This window comes from Sycon ciliatum, chromosome 6, assembly GCF_964019385.1.
Source record: "Sycon ciliatum chromosome 6, ocSycCili1.1, whole genome shotgun sequence".
Taxonomy (NCBI): Eukaryota; Metazoa; Porifera; class Calcarea; order Leucosolenida; family Sycettidae; genus Sycon; species Sycon ciliatum.
Window position 1 is genome coordinate 21,753,173 of NC_088648.1, and position 21,911 is coordinate 21,775,083.

At 48.4% G+C, this 21,911-nt stretch overlaps 1 protein-coding gene and 1 long non-coding RNA gene across 2 annotated transcripts in view; both read left to right on the forward strand.

The window, feature by feature from the left end:
- Positions 1-1,087: 1,087 nt before the first annotated feature.
- Positions 1,088-8,303, forward strand: LOC135819691 (uncharacterized). Its single transcript, XR_010553963.1, has 3 exons — positions 1,088-1,476; positions 6,442-6,496; positions 7,951-8,303. It is a non-coding gene; the product is annotated as an uncharacterized LOC135819691 (long non-coding RNA).
- Positions 8,304-10,362: 2,059 nt separating this feature from the next.
- LOC135819686 (uncharacterized) overlaps positions 10,363-21,911 on the forward strand; it is a 28,505-nt gene continuing 16,956 nt past the window's right edge. Inside the window, exons 1-3 of the mRNA XM_065332940.1 lie at positions 10,363-11,572; positions 16,342-16,657; positions 17,312-18,111. Of these exons, the coding sequence (XP_065189012.1) occupies positions 10,700-11,572; positions 16,342-16,657; positions 17,312-18,111 (1,989 nt within the window). The 5' untranslated portion in view covers positions 10,363-10,699. The remainder of the gene's footprint in view (positions 11,573-16,341; positions 16,658-17,311; positions 18,112-21,911) is intronic.

Here is a 21,911-nt window from a genome sequence, read left to right on the forward strand (position 1 = left end):
GACAGAGACAGAGACAGAGACAGAGACAGAGACAGAGACAGAGACAGAGAGAGAGAGAGAGAGAGAGAGAGAGAGAGAGAGAGAGAGAGAGAGAGAGAGAGAGAGAGAGAGAGAGAGAGAGAGAGAGAGGGAGGGAGGGAGGGAGGGAGGGAGGGAGGGAGGGAGGGAGGGAGGGAGGGAGGGAGGGAGGGAGGGAGGGAGGGAGGGAGGGAGGGAGGGAGGGAGGGAGGGAGGGAGGGAGGGAGGGAGGGGGAGGGGGAGGGGGAGGGGGAGGGGGAGGGGGAGGGGGAGGGGGAGGGGGAGGGGGAGAGGGACAGAGAAGGGAAAGGTAGAGCAGCTGAGCAACTGTGTCCCAGGACCGCGCCCTGACACTGCGGGCACTGCGGGCACTGGGTGCAGCACCGAACGCGTTAACGGTAGATACATTTCGTCTTTGTGACCTTCAATCTCCTATCCTGGCATAGAAGAACTGTATCCTCATCAATCGCATGCAAGTGTTTTATTTCAATGGGGGCGGGCCGGGGAGGAATGAGTTGTGCAAGCCGAGGTCTCTTACCGTCTTCGACTTCCTCGTTCCAGACTTTTCCTTGTGTCATGCTCTTGGGCTGTGGTGCCGTCACCAGTGGTCACGATCTGTGTCACCTTTCCAAGTACTTTCCCATATGCCTGGGTTACTTGGACCTCATTGGCTTCCTTGTCATTGGACATGTGTTCAGTCCGTTCGTTTTGCGAACTCAAACTAATATTACACAACTGGCCCCCAACTCTAACAATGACTGTCAGGACATGCAGTTCTGCGGACAGAGGTTGTATTACCGTTATACACTATACTATAGCAAACATAACACTATTAACAGGCATGTCATCCACAAAACGTGACACGGACCCGTATCGTAGATCTACCCACCCGTACCGGCCAGGGCCGCCCTCAGGCCTCACGATCACGGAGTCACGCACTGCATGCTAGCTGTTGCTGCTGCTGCAGTAGACCTACGCGGTATAAATTAATTAATTATAATTTTTGTAATTAGTAGCTCACCTCGGCGAAACGAGCACCATTTCCGCACTGGAGCTTCGTGGTGAAATATTTTCACTGCAGCACTAGCTGTAGTTTCTTCAGTTTTTCATGCTACAGCCAGTACAGGCAGCCTGTAGACGAGTTGTTGTTGGCAGCGAGGTGGTGTTACAGTTAGTTTAGCCGTCTGCTGCTTCGTGTCAAAGTTTGTTTGGGTGCAGGCTGTGTAAGAATCTGTGTGTTGGCCAAAGGGTTTCATTGAAGTTTCCTACTGGCTCGGAGGCTCCATTCGACTGCTCTATACCGTCACGACGTCGAAAACTGCTACAGCCTATCCGCCTACGACGTTCAAAGTCGTGTCCAGGATTCAAGCAAACCGTGACTCCTGGCTGCAGCCTGCAGGAGCGCTCGTCGCTGGACGTTCATCGTCCCCGTTTGTCATGGTGTTCCAGTGATTCTGGGTAAGTGGTTGGCCAGTGTTGTTCGGTTCTTGGGTATTGTTGTTCGTTCTCGTTTCCTGAAGTGGCCGCAGTGCACCGGTAACGGGTATGCATGGCTCATTCTACTAAATAACTATTTTGCTTGTGTACTGCGATTGCGAGTACATTCAGTAAAGTGCGGTGAACAGGTGAATAGGTGAATAGGTGAATAGGTGAATAGGTGAATAGGTGAATAGGTGAATAGGTGAATAGGTGTGGCTTCTCTTCACTCAGTAGAGTCGAGTCGAGCCAGCTGTAACTCCAGTCCCGATGCCGAAAGGCTGGCTCACGCCCCTAACATGGCTACTTCCCCTTGTCTAGCCTCCAAGAGGAACAAAGAAGTGTGGTAGCCGACTGGCCGAAATAATAAATAAATAGAGCATGGTTACACCCACTCGTTTATTCGGGCACGTAATCACGGTCGTTTGCACGGAAGGGCGTCTGAAACTCAAAACACCATACAAGCTGTAGATCTACCATGTGAAACCTTGTCACTGTGTGATAGTGCATGTACTGTAGTGGACATGGAAATCCAGTCGATGGACCGGGGCCGGCGCCCTCAGCACGTACGGTGCGACCAGCGCGCTGCGCTGCATCGCATACTAGTAATGCACGTTCCGCTTACCCACGGCTGCATGGCCAGTGCCCTGGGGCCGCTAGACGTCCGACCGGATTTCCATGTCCACGACAGTACATCAGTCCTGGAGATGTCCTAGATAGGACATCACGGAACCAAGCATACATCTATGCTGTTCCCATAGTAATCGTGACACGTGGCTCAAAACTTTGTGTCGTGTCCGAGGAAGATGAACATGTCGCACTCAAAACAAACGCAACGAAGGCATTTCGTCACAAAAGTCGTCGTTCTCTTGGCGGCTTGCCTCAAGCGAGTCGAGATTCGTATCTTGCCTCTTGCCTTCACAAATTTTATTTTCCTCGTTGTGGAGTACGCCTGGACAAAAGAACTGACAAGCGAATCGTTTTGGTCGCATTGAAAATTGCAAGTGCACAAGAGGATTGGCGAAGTAATTATTTGTGTTCGCACTTTCAGCAGACCAGTAGCTGCCGCTGCGATGAAGTTTTTACTTTCGCCATTGGTTTCAGGCAGCAGAAGAGTCCGGCTGAAAGCGATGGCGATACGTCCATGACCACCACGCCTAATGTGGTACGTCCCATGTTGATGTCCAAGAAAGACCGTCCAAGGTCCCGTTTTAGCCAAGAGCTGTCGTATCCAAGAAATCGAAAACGCCAACAGCAAGCTTTGGCCAAAATAATATCTTCCAGGCAGTAATTTACGGGCCTAGCGCCTGCTGCCTCGTCTTCCTCCTCTGCATGGCCAGGTTTGGGGCGAAATGAACGCACGGGGCGTGAAGAAACATTCCAAAGGCAAAACATTCAAAATGGAACAAATCATTTCCAAAGAAGCGCCACGTGGCTACGAGAAACCTTACATGAAATCCCCAAACGAAAACGGCCATTCGGTCGGGTATTCGATGGCATATTATGATGCAATGTGCGCGGACTATCAAACATATCCTGGACTTTAGCTACATGTAGTACAAAATAGCACAAGGAAAAATGTTTGATGGTTTGATAAGCTGTACAAACGCCGTAAATCATTCTGGCAAGAGGAGCATTGCATCAAAACAATGCCGTCAACTTGAAATTCTGTTGGGACAAAACTGTATACGGGAGCTGCCTACTCTTGGGGGTGATGCACTCTTGTCAATGTTCAGTGCACACTCTTGGAACCTTGCCTCCACTGAAAAAAAAGTGTGAAGCGCTTTTTATATTTTAGGGTTTCTTTGGAATCTGCTGGCACGAGGAAAACATGGATGCAGTGAATGGGATTTTCGGTCTTTGACCACTTGCTGGTGAGCTGATCTACTCACCTCCCACCGCTTTAGGAGCTGCATCTGCGCTTTGATCCTTGAAGGGTGGTGGCGTTCCTACGGATGCGGAAAACCCGGCTTCCAGCCGAGTCTCACGCGAACCGTGAAAAAAAATAATTGGAATCTGCACCCGCTGAAACCATTCTGAAAGGGGAAGTTAAAGGGGAAGTCTGGTGAAAAATTTAAATTTCAGGGTCGGTAGAGTTTCGGGCGCTGAGTCGAATGGTGTTGGTCCCACGTGTCTCCGACAAAGCGTTCTCGAGATATTTCCGTTTGAAAAAAACAGAGTTTCGGGGCTGTGCCATGACGTCATGCGGCCGCGCCACACCCTCCGCAGCGTCATAGCATGCAGCTAGGTCAAAAGGAGTGCATGAAAGCAATAGTGTCAGTGCTATTTTGAATGATTTGGCGACCGATAGTAGGTGGTGCAAGCGACCCCGAAGACGTAAAATCCTTGTGACAGTGAGGATGCAGCCATGGCTGACCTTCATGAGTTCGGCCTGGGGCTGAGAACCACGGTATTCAACTGAGGAAATGGTCGCTCGGGCCGTCAAGAGTGAGCGCTACTGAGTTTCCGACGGATGAAGAAGCAGCAGGCAGACGAGGCTGATATAATTATCAGATCGCTGGAGAGCAGAGTCGCCAAAATGGAGAAGACTGATGCGAGTGCTCTAAATGTTGTTCCATACCGATTCGCCTAGACTCCAGTAGCCTGCCACATGGTGATGTTTTGTTGCGAAATAATAACTTGGCACATTTCGGAATACTCAATTGGAGAACAGTGCAGGCTCTTTGAACCACTGGCGCGACTCTTCGATCGCAACGCTACGGGATCTGAAAGTTCTAGGTCCGGGAGCTGTTCGCTGTTTTGTCACTTGCCACGGTTGTGCACTCATCGCTGTAGCATAAAATAATGAGGCGGAAGCCGAAAACTAAAATTTTCTTTCTCAAAGCACATCCACCGGCACCGGCAAGGAGAAACGCACGTTCTCTGACTTAACTACATGACTGTACAATACGACTGATACGATACCACTGATACGAGTGTAGTACAGCACATAGCAAGTCCGTGTGTTGACTAGTTTTCTGAGTCTTGTAGCTACCCCAGCACGGCAGTGCGGGAGTAGTTCCGTGTGTGATGAGTTTGTTGACTACTCTACATCTAGCATGCACGCAGCGCATTGCTAGAGCCGTAGAGGCCAGTGCATGCCGACGGAAAAAGTCCAACTCGGAAACGGCTAAAATATGGTATAACCTCGAGGTTTACCGAGCTGAAAATCACAGGGTACGTAGTGTTTGTAACACTGAATCGAATGGTCTTGGTCCGAAGAAGCTGCGACAAACGGTTCCCCAATCGAACGCGCTCCAAATATGGCCATTTTGTACACAACTAGATGGTGTGGCTACCTGGCTGCACGCTGTGACGTCATCACCTGGATCTGGGTGATGCGCGCTCAAATTCGCACATGTTCGATTGGGCGTATCTGACGAACCATAGGCCGCAGCCTCCTCGGACAAAGACTAATCTACTCAGCGCCTCGAACTCCCCGGACTGTGAAATTTAAATTTTTCACCGGACTTCCCCTTTTTAAAAGGCTGAAGTCAAAATTTCACCAGTTGTAGTCTTCAGGGTGCTGAGTCGAATGGTCGTGGTCCGAGGAAGCTGAGACGCTCCCTTCCTACTTTAACCCTTTAAGAGCCACAGGAAATTTTCAAAATTGTGCATTTTTTCGTGTTCTTTGGATCATAGCTTCAGTTCTACTCACTCAATCCTCACAATCTAGGGCTTCCTGGAAAGGTCTCCGCGAGAGGAAGAGAATGAGGTCGATCATGATAGCCAGCACACCGTCTATCCAGCGCTAGATCGCAGCGACAGTACGAAAAATGCCCCAAATGCGTCCAATTGCGTCCCGCTCCAGATATTTCATTTTACTCGATCGTGGAGTTCCAATTTTTTCGCTGTGTACTCTTGACAATATCAACAGTGAAACCCGTGCAAATTCGAGTAAGCCAGCTTGACGAAAAGTCTCAAAATTCTCAATACTAAAGTCGCACTGCGCGCTTTTGAAATTGCCGCGATCGCGGCTCAACTTACGAGTGATTTATCTCAGGAACCGTTGCTCGCAGCGCTTCGCGGATTGTTTCTCCCGACAGGTGAGAGATTTCTCTTCGCCCTGGATATTTCGATCACTGGATTTGAGCGAGATTGGACTGAGTTACGATCTTTTGAAGTTTTGCATTTGAATGCGTCGTTTACGACGCATTCAAGTATGGGGCGGCTCTTAAAGGGTTAAGCCCAATCGAACTCGTGCACTTCCACCGAAACTGGGTGACTGCGCCCTACTAGATGGGGATTTGTATGCAAAATTTCACTAAAAGCGCCATTTCGTTCTTATAAAAGCACGAATGACCGCGATTGGCCCATGTGTTGTAGTCTTTTGGACGCTGAGTCGACTGGTTTTGGTCCAAGAAATCTGCGATGCAGCGCTCCTCCTTTATTCCTAATCGAACATGGTTGAACAAGCGGTCACGTGCTCCTGCGTGCCCAAGTCACCTGGTCAGAGCGCCAGCAGGCAACAAGTTTCGCACCAAGGTTCAACTCGAGTTCAACTCGAGTGACAGGACTGCACCCCAAAAAGGTCAAACAGGCTAGTAAGTTGTACCCTGCAGGCACGGTGACCAGGTGACTGGTGTACGCAGGAGCACGTGACCGCTTGTTCAAGCATATTCGATTGGGAATAAGGGCCGAACGCTGCATCGCAGCCTTTTCGGACCAAAACCAGTCGACTCAGCGGCCAAAAGACTACAACATATGGGCCAATCGCGGTCACCCAGTTTCGGTGGAAGTGCGCAAGTTCGATTGGGATTAAAGCAGGAAGGGAACGTCTCAGCTTCCTCAGACCAAGACTATTCGACTCAGCACCCCGAAGACTACAACTGGTGATATTTTAGTTTCAGCCTTAACTTCCCCTTGAAGAATGTTATCAATTTCTACATCACTCATGATGTGCCACGTTTATTTTGGTGTGGTTTGTTGGGTGTATATGTACAACAGATGGTGACCGACGTCCGTGACTGTTTCTTTTGTCGCAGTCATGGCTACAGCAGAGGTATGAATTGTCCATACGTCATTGCTTTGCCAAATTCTGAAAATGTTGTCTCAAAGACATCTTACAGTGTGCACACACATACCGTAATGTCGCGTGCATAAGCCGGATTTGTGCATAAGCCTGTCTCGTGTAGAAGCATGAAATCTGCAACAGCTTTTCGCGTACAAGCCTGTCGCATGCATAAGCCGGGCCAGTACACGAGACGCGCCACGTGTCGCGTGCGTAAGCCGGGCTACTACGCAAGACTGGTGAGCGCGCCTTTTACATGTTCATGTTTGCATGGTACCGTACACTTGCACACGCGGAAAACGTGGGAAGATGCGGAAATCAACACCAGCTGCGCTCGACGGCCATGCAGCACTCTTCAAGCTTCAAACTTACCTTTCCCATGGCATTTTCCGTCTTGTCCCTTGGCAAGTTGCTTGTTTGAAGTTGGAAAATGTTGGTTTTGACGTCCAAAAGTCAGCAGTTTGCGCATACAAGCCTGGTCATTGAGTGGTGCTTGTCATATAAGCCTGTCTCGTGTATAAGCCTGTCTTGTGTACAAGCCTGACTCCATCACCGGCTTATAGGCATATAAGCCCCGGCTAATGCACGCGACATTACGGTACACACATGTTTGCATGCGCACGTACACTTGCACATGCAATCACACGCACGTGCACACACACACACACACAAACACACACATACAATATATACACACGCATGCACGTACACACACACACACACACACACACACACACACACACACACACACATGCACGTACACATACACACACACACACACACACACACACACACACACACACACACACACACATGTACCCGCTCCATGCTATCATTGGATGGTTAAAACTTGTGCCAATACGTGTAAAGGGCCATCTGGTATTATTGATTATCTTCAGCGAACAGTAACGCTTCAATGTGGCCTACCTCAGCCGACCAGGCCCCTGAAATGGCAGTGGCCAAACGCAAGCAATAAGCCCATACGAGTATATCGGCAGCTAGCCAGGGCTGTCTCGTCCCCCGATGAACACTTGATCAACACAGCACAGATCTCTGGCAGTTTACAAAAAAACAGAACTTGCATGGCACGGGGTGTGCTGCTAAGTACTGGTCGTAACCAGGGAGTTGTTAAATACCGGTATTTTACGACTCCCTGGTCGTACCTTACTGGCAGCTTCTGTGATTCTCAGCTCATGGTATGCTAGTCCTTGGCAGATACTGCGGGCAGAATTTTTGTCTTCAAAATTTGGTACTTTTGTGGACGTTTTCATGCATGTTTGGTATGGGGATAAAGAAATGGAGCAGAATTCAAGGCAAGGTGAAGTGCCTGCCATAAGTTTTGTATGGTTCTGCCAATTTCACTGCTTTTCAAGCAGAATCTGCCAATTTTTCTGAGCATTATCCGCCAAGGTCGACTGTATGCACTCTGTATGTTGTTATTGCAGAACCACGCGGTCAACACATGGCCATGGTCAAGCCAGATGTTCCGCAAGTGGATCCCACGCCTCCAAACAGCGCTCAGCTGCGATGCAATTCGTGTTGAATGCTGTGCCAAGCGGTTGATCTCCGATGCGCAGAAGAAGGAATTGATGGCGATAAAAGATTCGGCCAAACACAATGACCGACTGCTAGATATGCTGAGCAGGGGTACAGCTGAGACTTTCCACACCTTCTGTAGTATTGTGCGTAGCACCGAACCTGAAGCAAACTTTTCAAAGTTCCTAGATGACATGCAGTCAGTGGATACCTTTGTTGGAGGTAAGTAGAATTGTTATCAGTCAGGTGACTGAGAGACACTCACAGAATTGTACATAGGGGGTGTAGCTCAACCATCTGTGGTGTAGTGACCATGTACCACCGACAACCTCATAGCCGCCATTTTGCCTGTTAAGACTATGTAGTAGGTATGACGACCATTTTCTGGTGTAGTGACCGGACTATGCTGACTATAGAGGAGCTACACACCTGCCTGTACATGTACAGACAATACTGCATGTCCTTGAGTTGCTTTGCTACATATCTGTACAGGGCAAATTGATGGCACCAACCTGCGTTGAAATTTTGCAAAGGTGCTTGTCACGGTGTGTGTGTGTTTGTGTGTGTGTGTGTGTGTGTGTGTGTGTGTGTGTGTATGTGTGTGTGTGTGTGTGTGTGTGTGTGTGTGTGTGTGTGCGTGTGTGTGCTCCTTGGGAGCAGGTTACACTTTCTGAGCTCCGTGTTCTTGGCTTTCTCCCAAGTTTTCTGCCTGCCCAGGGCGACTCTGGCGTAGCCAGAGTCGACCCTGGAGCACCCTCGCACACTGCCAAGGTAGTGCTGCATGATTGGAGCGCGGAATCGCGATGTAGCTTGCAGGACAATTTACTTTGATATTGTCACTGCTGCGTCGGCCGTGGTCCACCACTCGCAGTGGAGTAGCTGTCCCTCGAGTGCTATGAAGAATCCAAGCTCGAAGAATGCAGTGGTGGGAATTGCGGATTGGCTGGTGGAGTGCTGGAACAACTCGTTGTTTTCAGTGGAGTGGACGAGCGAGTGCGGAGAGGAAGGTCCCGATGGCGGAATGGTGGGAATTGAAACTTCAATCTTTCGTCGTCATGAGTGCACTGGTCAAGCGTTGTGGAAGTCTGTCGGATTTGTGAGGCCTTGCCTTGCCGCTTACATCGTCAACGTGGAAGAACTGCTAGTGGAGTCCTGGTGGGATTTCGGATGCCCACACTCCTTTTGCTTGGTGGATTCTTTCGTGGACAGTGTTTTTTCGTGACGTGAAATTTTGAATTTTTTTTCCTTCCTGTTCATTTTCAGTCGTTGGCACTGTAGCTGTCAGGTTGTTGTTACAGTACAGCAGTCGTCCGTTCTGCTCCATTGTTTCATCTGTTTTGCCAGTTCTGCTAGCTGATTCTATTTATTTGCCACTGCCCCTCATAGTGCTCATGCTTGGGTGGAGGGCGGCGTGACCCGTTTAGGGTAGCTGTATCATAGTAGTAGTAGTAGTGTGTGTGTGTGTGTGTGTGTGTGTGTGTGTGTGTGTGTGTGTGTGTGTGTGTGTGTGTGTGTGTGCATGAACCTGTTTGAAGGCTACCTTCTTGCCAAAGCACTAGTTTCGGCTCCACAATCCAGTGTGTCGTTACTATATAGCTTTCATGGCTGAGGTTGTTGGTATGTCTGTTGGCTCTGGGTTCCCAGTACTCCTTAGCCGAGGCTGGTTGGTAAAGTAACTCCAATTTCACTTCAAGGACATTAGGTACCAGTGCATCTAGTGTCTGCTTTTATCAAAGCAGCGTGCTGTCTATACTGGTTACCCCAGCAAGTGTAGTGTGTGCATAGGTAACTGTCTTGGCCGTTTTATGCCGATGTACTCCGTGTGGTGTAGACCAGGTGTGCATTGGTGGGCGATTCACGTGGCTTCGCCAGTTGTGTGGATTAGACAGTTATCTGGCGCAAGTCTTGATCTGTCTCATTCAGATCTTGTTTGCTATCGTTGCTATAAGAGAAAATCTGTGGGTGCACATGCAGTGCATTTGCAGATTTCTGTGCTTCTCTTGCGACGGGCGTATACATTGTCCATGGTACATCAGGGGCGTCACCCGTGATGGGCACGGGGGGCACGTGCACCCCCCTAAAAAATTCGACCTTGTTTTTTTGCGAACTCCTGGTTATGAAAAGTGTAGTGCATGCTGGTAGAATCTACTAATAAACTGCATGCACTAAAACTAGTTGTACTGCGCTGCCGCGATTGCGTGACGCGGCGTGAGTGCATGTAGCGAGTGCAAGTACATGACCAGTAAGGCAGTACGACTCGTAGACTAGTTACACTTGTTACACTGAAATGGCACCGAATCATGGCAAATGCCTGAAAATGTGCTTGCAATTGCCTTCAATTTTTGAAATTTTTTCCCGGGGGAGGATAATGAAGAATTCTTGTCCCCGATCGTAGCGTCTTCTTGGCTTGTTGCAGAATCAAAAAGTCTTTCATTGTAGTTACACTGAAATGGCACCAAATGCCTGGAAATGCTTGCCATTGGCTTCAATTTTTGTATTTTTTCCCCGAGGAAAGCCCACGTACCCCATGGCCGCCCCACCTCCAAAGTCGGTGCGACGGGCCTGCTATCAGCGAACTTTTTCGTGTTTTCCTGTGCAAAATTCCTGTGCACCCCCCTGTGAAGGGGTCCGGTGACGCCCCTGGTACATGGTGTATGCATGCAAGGAGGCATTTTGCGAGGCTGTGAAATGATTCGGCTATGTACTGTTCTCTGTGTCCTCTCGAACACAGGCAATGAAGATGCAGCAAATAGAGTAACTCGACGTCAACCAGCCCGGTTCACCGGGAACCCACCACCTTCACCCAGCCAAGCAACTCGGTCTCCGCCAGCCATAGCACCCAAACCAAAGCCTGCTGTTAAACACCGGGCTACTCACGCATCTCCCCCCAAGCCCACCGGCATCTCTGCAATGATAGCGGCCTTCAATTCAGCCGGCCAGGAACAGAAACTGGCTGGAACTCAACCTTCAAAACCTAGTCTAGCCCCCCAGCCTCCTACTCGCCCAAAGCCCGCCACTCCCCACAACACAGCAAGAACAGTGGAAACTAAGGATCCCACTACGGTTCACAGAGTGCAGCCGGTACTGACTTCTGATCCTGTGTCTCCTTCACGACCACCGCTCTGTGACCACACACGACTAGCCGCTGGCGGTAACCAATCAATGGGCACTCAGGCAGCGACATCTGCCCTAGCTGATCCCAAGCCCTCTCCGAAACCTAGACAAGCTGCTCTTTTCAGGTCTGCTAGTGTCTCTACACTAGCATCTGGTTTTGAATCGGATAGGTACGAAGCAGTCAGACTGCCCTCGGATCAAGCCCCAAAGCCCAAACCGCGCCAAATAGCCATCACTGGTGCCAGGGCAGCTAGCTTGGCCAGGAGCCCAGCCATAGCTGTGCAGCAAGTCCAGCGGTCAGCACTGCCAACAGAGGGCTTAGCTGCCAAGCCCATTGCCCTGCCTACGACTGGAGGCTTGTCGATCGCCAAGAATGCAACAGGAGATTCAGCTACGCCTCCGCAGCCCAACTCTCTGGTAAGAGATATAAAATTATATATAAGTGACAGGAGTCGCAGTGTGTGTTTACTTACCGTATTTGCCGGAGTATAACGCACACCCCCATTTTAAGTAATGTTCTGGCAATTCAAGGTATATCCGGAGTGTAATGTGCAGCTTAGATTTGAAAGCATTATTAATCATAAAGACAGAACGATAGTGCTACCATTGTCATAAACAAGTGCATTCGGGTGGCTTATGCAGAGTCAGAGGCGGCACACTTCGTAGCAGTTTGATGCATTGCACTACTTTTCGAAGTACAATCATGTTCATTTTTTTAATTTCATATTCGGAGCATTGTGCGCACCAGCGATTTGGGGCCAGGAGTAATTCCTCCAAAGTGCACTCTATACTCTGGCAAATATGTTATATTGATATAATGGAAAACTGAAGTCTGCATAGAGTAGAATCAACATCAATCCACACTCCTTGCATTTTTCTAGGGTGGTGAGTTGATGATCAGATCCATGAAAGCAACTGTACACTCATACCTTGTTTTTCCGGGCGGTCCGGGACCGGGAACTTCCCGGAACTTTGAAATTTCTGTTACTCCGAGCCGCACATGTTTTGATGGGGACATGCGAGAGATAATTAATGGGTTTTTCGCACAACGCCACTTGCTGCCGCTTATCTGCACCAACTATGACGTAATCGCAGAACTTCACCGTGATAGACATCCATGCAGAAAAATAGTCACACTCTGCACACTCTGGGTTTCATGTACTCTTGGGGCACATCCTGTGTCATGTGATCAAGAGAGTCGTAGGCTGTGGGGAGACGGCACAGGCAACTCTAACCCTATATCTCTTGGGTTTCGACCCTGGGTGGCTGTTCACAGTCACCCTTGAGAGGGGGCCGATTTACTATAAACACGTTATTGTCGGTCAGGATGTAACTTTGATTTCAGTGATTTCGGTAGAGAAACCAGGTACCTAAATTAAAATTAGATAACACCAAAAAGGGACTACACACGTAGAGTGCATACTGTACGTGAAGGGAAAGCTCGTCACCTATAGTCTGTTTCAAAAAGATTTACAATCAGGTTTGGGTCTTAAAAAGTATGAAGATAAGGGAAATTTGGACAACAAAGTACATAGAATGGCTTGTTAGGACACGGCAAATTGTTCTGTGAAGATTTCGGAACAATTGGACCAGCCGTTAAGGAGTTAGAATTTCGGCCAGGTTTCCGGCCTTTTCCCATGGTTTACAATTTGCCCAGGAAGCCAGTATCGATTTTTTTATCAAAACCCACGATTTATCCTTTCCTTTTTGGCCTTGTGGTTATGAATGCTGTCTGCTGACCATGAAGTTGTGAGTTCAAATCCCAACCTATCCTCAAGTCAAACTTCTTTTTTATTGTTTTGGTGATCAAGCTGATACAAGACAAAGAAGATGGCTGCACCAAACGACTTGTTGTTGGAGGTCGCGCTTCCTGCCGAACTGACTGACACTTGACTGGCTCACGCCATGTGAACACACCCACAACACTGCAATGGTATGAGTGAATATGGAAGTCATCGCGCTGTAGCTTTTTGAGATTTATTTTAGTATTTCAAGATCGCCAATATATTTGAATTTAGCAGTCAACGCCGTCTTCTATCAGCGTTCACAAGCGTCTGCTTTTCTCAAAATGTCGTCGAAGTCACACGGATAGCTTTGCCAAGTCATGGCCTTGGGAATGAGTCCGTGTCGATGTCGTTTTCGTCACACGGTGAGTAAATTGCATCGCAGCTCAAGGGAACTATTTTGGTCACAAAACGGATTGGGACACATGCCGCTCGTCAACATTTACAACACTTTCGTTTCGACATGTCCTCTCTGACTCCATTATCGATACGAGGAAGAACTCCTTTGTTGTAAACCAGACGTACATGACTGTATCAACGTGAGTGAGTTGTCATTTTTCCTGCTGTCGCGCGGAATATTTCTTCGAGTTCACAGTGAGTTTTTCCAGGCAGCGCTCGAGTGCTCATACGGTAAGACGCCAAACTCCGCGGGCGATCGCCAGGATTGCAAATCTTTTTGAAACGGACTGTAATTCTACATTTCACCTGAAACCTGGCAGGGCCCTGACACCGAAATTTGTATACACCTAAAATTACTCATTGTTCTGCAGTATACACACTCACATAATAACGTTGCTCGTCTGTGCTCACTTGAGATCAGTAAGTCAAGGCCACGGTCTCTGCTACAACAATGAACTGGGTGTGAGGGCAGTAATGTCAGAATCATAGTTTGCCCTTTTGAACAGGTCCAGGCGCTTTTTTATGATCATATTGCAGTGCAATTATTTGCTGGTGCATTCATAAGTGGTGAGGATCACCAGGCTGTTCATTTCAATACATAATTAGGGATATCAGCGAACGCACTGCGCAGCCCATCTGCGCAGGTCAGCCTGGCCCATCTACGCGCGGCCGACAAGAAAACTCATGAACACTTTCATTTTTTTGCAAAATAAATCGTGCGAAGAAGATGCACGGAATGGCTGAAAACTAGGCTGAGTAATAGTAGCATCCAGAGACTCTCAAACAAATTCATGGTCCATCGCTTCTGACAATGGCAGCGAAGACATCAGGGAGCTGATTGCAGCAACTCTCTACCAAGCGCGATGCTGGTTACTCACCAGGGCAGGGCGCTTCCATTGCGCAAGAAATGGCCGCGAACGAGAAATGGAAGTCCGATTTTGGAACGATCCAACCAGGGAAATTCCTTGAAAATTGGCCCGAACACCTCTCATACTGGTGTTTCACGATGTGCAAACTTTCAGAGAAATCGACCGGGGAGAACGTGGTGTGTTCGTGGGTCCTCGAGTATCGCGTATGATTTGAATCGTCGCGGGGACAGAAGAACAGTAATTTTACGACTCCCAGCGGTGCAAACAGACCGCGGCCATGTTTTCTCTGTCGGCCGCGATCACGTTCAAAAAATCGATGACGCAATGCATGCGCAGAGGCCTGCGCAGTGCGTTCGCTGACATCCCTAACATAATAGACTGGTGTTCAAAGAGCCACAGACACGAGGTTGTGATTCATTGGGAAAACAAGTTTTTACGACGTATCGCAGCTGTCTTTGATCAGCATAGTTCGATTGATCTCCCCGAAGACCATAGGTTCTAAAAGTGTTATTGTTGTCCGTGATTTGTTTTAGAACAAAACAACTCTTCAAGTGACTTTTTCACAAATACCTTTCTTATTATTTATTATTACTTGCATTTACGCATTGGAGTCAATCATGCAAGCATGATCCACAACTTCGCTTATGCTGAACATGATAAACAGGACTATGATGGGGGAAAAATGAGCTAGAACGATGATAATAATAATTATGATAATTATATCATAATATATACAGTGTAGCTCATGGGTATTGAAGATATGTCATTTAAGAATATGTCTATTGCAGCCTGAGTGATAATGATAGTGCTATTTCCTGAATTTGACTGTTTCAGGATCTGTCGGAATATCACAATGCACAGACCCTCATGCATAGATCTCACCATGCTCTGCAGAGCGTCTACTATTGAGCAATCCAGTATTGGCTTGGCGCAGATCTCCCACCATAATAACTACAGCCGCGAACCACGTAGTGGAAAGCTACACAAGATGGGCAACCCATTTTCACATGTACAGACAATTTGCAAAAACGTTCCGAACATTCAGGGAGAAGACATTACTTGCATGACACATTGGCAGAACGAAGAAGGCAGACTCGAACATTCCAAGATTCTGCAGCCGTTGCGTTTCAGGTGTTGGGTGGCAGCTCCGTTACTGAGGTCGTAGTACAAGTTGTCGAGCTCGGCTAGCCGCCGCCAACCAGTCAGCGCAACCTCGGCCACGCGCTCGCATTAGCTCCATGCCCGCGTTGACGGAGCTCCGGGTGACTAACAAGCAGAACAGCTGCAAGTCGCGACTCCACAATGACACTGGCCGTCCGCGTGCTCTAACACTCCGCTCCATTCCCTCTTTAGCCGTTTCCCTGCTCGTCAAGCCCTGCAGGTAACTTGGTTTCTTGAAGGGCACAGACGTCTGTGCCGTAGAAAGAGAGGTCTCGACACAAGGAGTTCCTCTCGAAGGCCGACATGAGGCCCCGCACATTGAAAGTTCCGACAGCAAATTTTTCTTTTCCTCCGTAAAGCGTTTGTTCATCAGCTCGTACCATTGATTCCCGTCGCATCGTCCCGTCACAAATGTCCAATGAAAACTGCTCCCCAGTTGCGCTAGGAGACTACAATTCCTCCGGTGAGCGAGGAAGAAGAGCGGAGTTACCCAACTCAACCAAACATTACCTTTCTAGTAGGGTGAATTCATTGTCTTTCGGCGGATGTGGGCTGATTTGAGTGGGAATGTAGGGTTTGTTGTTGTTGCTGTTGTTGTTGTTGTTGTTGTTGCTGCTGCTGCTGCTGCTGCTGCTGCCGCTGCTGCTGCTGCTGCTGTTGTTGGTGTTGCTGCTGCTGCTGCTGCTGCTGCTGCTGCTGCTGCTGCTGTTGCTGTTGCTGTTGCTGTTGCTGTTGCTGTTGCTGTTGCTGTTGCTGTTGCTGTTGCTGTTGCTGTTGTTGTTGCTGTTGCTGTTGCTGTTGCTGTTGTTGATGTTGTTGTTGTTGTTGTTGTTGTTATTTTTTGAATTCTTATGTTGTTGTTGTTGTTGCTTCTGCTGAAGCTTCGTCGAATAAACACCATTCAACTCGCAGCCAGAAGATATTTCATGGTCACTTCATTGTGTGTATGCCTATACGTGTGTTGACTTTGCAGGGTCAAGCAGGCAACACAGGTCCATGGTCAGGCCAGGTGTTCCGGAAGTGGATCCCACACCTCAAAGCAGCGCTCAGCTGTGGCACAATCCGCACGGAATGCCTTGCCGAAGGGCTGCTCACCGATCCGCAGAAGAAGGAATTGATGGGAGTAGAAGATGATTCTGCCAAACACAATGACCGACTGCTAGATATGCTGAGCAGGGGTACAGCTGAGACTTTCCACACCTTCTGTAGTATTGTGCGTAGCACCGAACCTGAAGCAAACTTTTCAAAGTTCCTAGATGACATGCAGTCAGTGGATACCTTTGTTGCAGGTAAGTACAAACCTTATCAGTCAGGTGACTCAGAGACACTCACAGAATTGTATTACATGTCCAGCAAGGACTGTTAGATACCATTGCACTAAAACTAGTTGTACTGCGCTGCCGCGATTGCGTGACGCGGCGTGAGTGCATGTAGCGAGTGCAAGTACATGACCAGTAAGGCAGTACGACTCGTAGACTAGTTACACTTGTTACACTGAAATGGCACCGAATCATGGCAAATGCCTGAAAATGTGCTTGCAATTGCCTTCAATTTTTGAAATTTTTTCCCGGGGGAGGATAATGAAGAATTCTTGTCCCCGATCGTAGCGTCTTCTTGGCTTGTTGCAGAATCAAAAAGTCTTTCATTGTAGTTACACTGAAATGGCACCAAATGCCTGGAAATGCTTGCCATTGGCTTCAATTTTTGTATTTTTTCCCCGAGGAAAGCCCACGTACCCCATGGCCGCCCCACCTCCAAAGTCGGTGCGACGGGCCTGCTATCAGCGAACTTTTTCGTGTTTTCCTGTGCAAAATTCCTGTGCACCCCCCTGTGAAGGGGTCCGGTGACGCCCCTGGTACATGGTGTATGCATGCAAGGAGGCATTTTGCGAGGCTGTGAAATGATTCGGCTATGTACTGTTCTCTGTGTCCTCTCGAACACAGGCAATGAAGATGCAGCAAATAGAGTAACTCGACGTCAACCAGCCCGGTTCACCGGGAACCCACCACCTTCACCCAGCCAAGCAACTCGGTCTCCGCCAGCCATAGCACCCAAACCAAAGCCTGCTGTTAAACACCGGGCTACTCACGCATCTCCCCCCAAGCCCACCGGCATCTCTGCAATAATAGCGGCCTTCAATTCAGCCGGCCAGGAACAGAAACTGGCTGGAACTCAACCTTCAAAACCTAGTCTAGCCCCCCAGCCTCCTACTCGCCCAAAGCCCGCCACTCCCCACAACACAGCAAGAACAGTGGAAACTAAGGATCCCACTACGGTTCACAGAGTGCAGCCGGTAGTGACTTCTGATCCTGTGTCTCCTTCACGACCACCGCTCTGTGACCACACACGACTAGCCGCTGGCGGTAACCAATCAATGGGCACTCAGGCAGCGACATCTGCCCTAGCTGATCCCAAGCCCTCTCCGAAACCTAGACAAGCTGCTCCTTTCAGGTCTGCTAGTGTCTCTACACTAGCATCTGGCTTTGAATCGGATAGGTACGAAGCAGTCAGACTGCCCTCGGATCAAGCCCCAAAGCCCAAACCGCGCCAAATAGCCATCACTGGTGCCAGGGCAGCTAGCTTGGCCAGGAGCCCAGCCATAGCTGTGCAGCAAGTCCAGCGGTCAGCACTGCCAACAGAGGGCTTAGCTGCCAAGCCCATTGCCCTGCCTACTACTGGAGGCTTGTCGATCGCCAAGAATGCAACAGGAGATTCAGCTACGCCTCCGCAGCCCAACTCTCTGGTAAGAGATATAAAATTATATATAAGTGACAGGAGTCGCAGTGTGTGTTTACTTACCGTATTTGCCGGAGTATAACGCACACCCCCATTTTAAGTAATGTTCTGGCAATTCAAGGTATATCCGGAGTGTAATGTGCAGCTTAGATTTGAAAGCATTATTAATCATAAAGACAGAACGATAGTGCGACCATTGTCATAAAAAAGTGCATTCGGGTGGCTTATGCAGGGTCAGAGGCGGCACACTTCGTAGCAGTTTGATGCATTGCACTACTTTTCGAAGTACAATCATGTTCATTTTTTTAATTTCATATTCGGAGCATTGTGCGCACCAGCGATTTGGGGCCAGGAGTAATTCCTCCAAAGTGCACTCTATACTCTGGCAAATATGTTATATTGATATAATGGAAAACTGAAGTCTGCACAGAGTAGAATCGACATCAATCCACACTCCTTGCGTTTTTCTAGGGTGGTGAGTTGATGATCAGATCCATGAAAACAACTGTACACTCATACCTTGTTTTTCCGGGCCGTCCGGGACCGGGAACTTCCCGGAACTTTGAAATTTCTGTTACTCCGAGCCGCACATGTTTTGATGGGGACATGCGAGAGATATGGGTTTTTCGCACAACGCCACTTGCTGCCGCTTATCTGCACCAACTATGACGTAATCGCAGAACTTCACCGTGATAGACATCCATGCAGAAAAATAGTCACACTCTGCATACTCTGGGTTTCATATACTCTTGGTGCACATCCTGTGTCATGTGACCAAGGGGGTTATAGGCTGTGGGGAGACGGCACAGGCAACTCTAACCCTATATCTCCCGAGGTTTCGAACCTGGGTGGCCGTTCACAGTCACCCTTGAGAGGGGGCCGATTTACTATAGACACCTTATTGTCGGTCAGGATGTAACTTTGATTTCAGTGATTTCGGTAGAGAAAGCAGGTACCTAAATTAAAATTAGATAACACCTAAAAGGCACTACACACGTAGAGTGCATACTGTACGTGAAGGGAAAGCTCGTCACCTATAGTCTGTTTCAAAAAGATTTACAATCAGGTTTGGGTCTTAAAAAGTATGAAGATAAGGGAAATTTGGACAACAAAGTACATAGAATGGCTTGTTAGGACACGGCAAATTGTTCTGTGAAGATTTCGGAACAATAGATGATATGCCAAATAAGCCCTCGAAAAGTTGAGAGGGCATGCGATTGATGATCCCAGGCTTAGCTTGTCAAGTGCACGGGATGTGCAAAGTACACGGATTTTAGGCTTGTCGCGTGCTTATGTGATCAGGTGCTGCATGTGCATGAATGGAATGCATGCAGTTCCACCTTTACTAGTTTTAGCACTTCCTTCGGCTTTGAGATTACTGAAAAATTAAAGCTGTAAATCTGGATAGAAGAAACAGTTTTGCTTGCTTTATAGCGGCTGGAGTGATTTTTCGCTGTCTTGTTTCGGATGCCGACCAACCATGACCATTGCTGTGTTCCAGGATGTACTGGTGACGGGCGTTACTCCCCGGCCCCAGCAAATGGTATTCGTCTTTTCCATGAATTTCCATCATCCTGAACTGTGAAGGAAATGGACTGTTGCTATTCGAAGGGAGGAAAGAGAAGGAGAGTAAAAAAAAGGTGACACTACAGTGATGTGATCTGACCATTTCTTGCCAGAAGATTACGTACAAGGGGAGAAAATCGCCAGAGCAAGACTGGTAAAACATTTTGTATCTGGAGTTTTCAATCTGGTCCATCAAGACAACAGCGGCTGATGCTAACCGGCGTCGCTCTGCCTCGTGTCGCGAGCTACTGCACAGGAGCTGCCTGAAGACATACGACTCATACCTAGTGATATCCCAGGCATACTGCCCCTACGCTGGAGGAAGCATTCGACAGTATTCAATGCAATCTGGGTGACTGCAAGAATAAAGTAGCAAGATTGAGCGAAATGACTAACAGTCGCATGTTTGGAGTTCTAGTATCCAGATTCAAAGACAAGGCATCATATCAGTAACCTTGCACAACACACTCATTCGACGCTTCAAGCGGAGTTTCAAGATATTTGTTATGATAACATTTGGCTACCCAGCAGCCACCATTTGTCACCGCCACAAAATATTCAACAAAATATTCCAGTCGCCATCCATTATAACCTTATAATAATAATTTCGCCTTCTTTTTGCCTTGCCAAGGTTTTATAAATGTGTGCATGGCCGCCACAGCCCCCTCTTTGCAGAGTTTCCTTTGTTTTTAGGTCAAATATTCACCCTACGCTGGCTACGGAAGCCTTGACCAGGGGATACACCCTCGCCTTAGCCCTACCTAATGCTTCTTCACGACATGGCTTCTCTTTGCAAAACATACAGGTACCTGGTCTCTGATAGCTGGAGGTTTCTTCCATCGGGGTGCTGCTAGGCAGCCTCCTTCGTCATGCCGCAGAGGCTGCGTAGAAGGCTGTTATGTTATAACAACCTTCTACGTAACCTCCTTAGCAATACGTAATGGCGTAGTATGCAGCCTCGGTTTTTCATTCAACTTTGTTTTACCCACTTACCTCGAGCACCCTGTAAAAAGGCGTATTGTCTGCAGGGATTGCCCTAGGAAAATAATAAAATTAATACAATACAAATAGAACAACTCCTATTTGTACTGGCCCTGACTAATAGCGAAAGCACATGAGAAACTGGTTGCCTGGAGCAATGACGGAAGAAACGCTGTGATCTCACTCGGGTGAGGGATGAGGTGAAACCGCGAAGCAGTCAGGGTCTTGCTTCTCAGCCTATGCCATATGCCGCTGCCAATCTGCTGTTGGGTACGGCGCTCTATTGCTATTGCCTCTGTTAGGAGCACCTTCTCTGTGATGTGGGATAAGGAAGGCGGGATTTCCCAGTACAAAGGCAAATCAATGTTGCCAGTGTCAGTATGCCCAGGTGGTTAAGGGGTTTTCATAACTACGTTCCTTGGCCCTTGGGCCCCATTGCTGTTGTTGCTAGGTTGCATATGCCTTTCATCTCACAATAGTTGAGGGTCAGCAGCAATGCCACAATGACTATGTGGTGGAAGGAGCATGCAATGCTGCAGTGCAAGTGCAATATGCAGACATCACTTCGAGTACATGCTTTTCTCTAGTTTAGCACTGTAGCACACACTTAGCTCTCCTTCTTCTTTTGAGATGCCCAACACTTAGCCTTGACAAAGTATCTCTGCGGTCCAGAATTATTTGGCTCTGGGAAGCAACACTCAACACTGTAAACGAATGGCGAGAAGAAGGACTCATTCCCGAATCATCGGGTTTCTGTGTCGTTAGGTACCTTTCTCGATTCTGAAGATGCTGGAGTACAGCACTAGCAGAAACACCACATAGCTAATCCTCCGAGCGATGGGTCCAGGCCTCGGCGGGAAATTCTGCGTCTGTTTTTTTCTTCACCGGGGAAGCAGCTTCTTCTGTTCCCGATGCAGATGGTGTCAAGGTATTTGCTGCTGTAGCGACCAGTGAAGGAGGAACGGATTTTCATCGCCCTTTCGCTGCTCGGCGCCGACTGCCATCATTGTCCCCTGTCCTAGGCTCTGGGGCGTTGAGAATAAAATAAAATCTTTCGGTCTTACCTCTGCAACAAATCATCTCGCTTTCCATCTACCGGTATCTCTCACTCACGTAAGTCTTCAGCTGAGCAAAAGTCCATCTAGCAATCGTTTCGCCCACAGGTGGGTTCGCAAAACGAGAAGCAATTGCTGGTGTACTATTTCTTGCTGCCGTATCCGGGTATCAAAATGAAAAATTGAAAGCAAACTAAGCACAAAG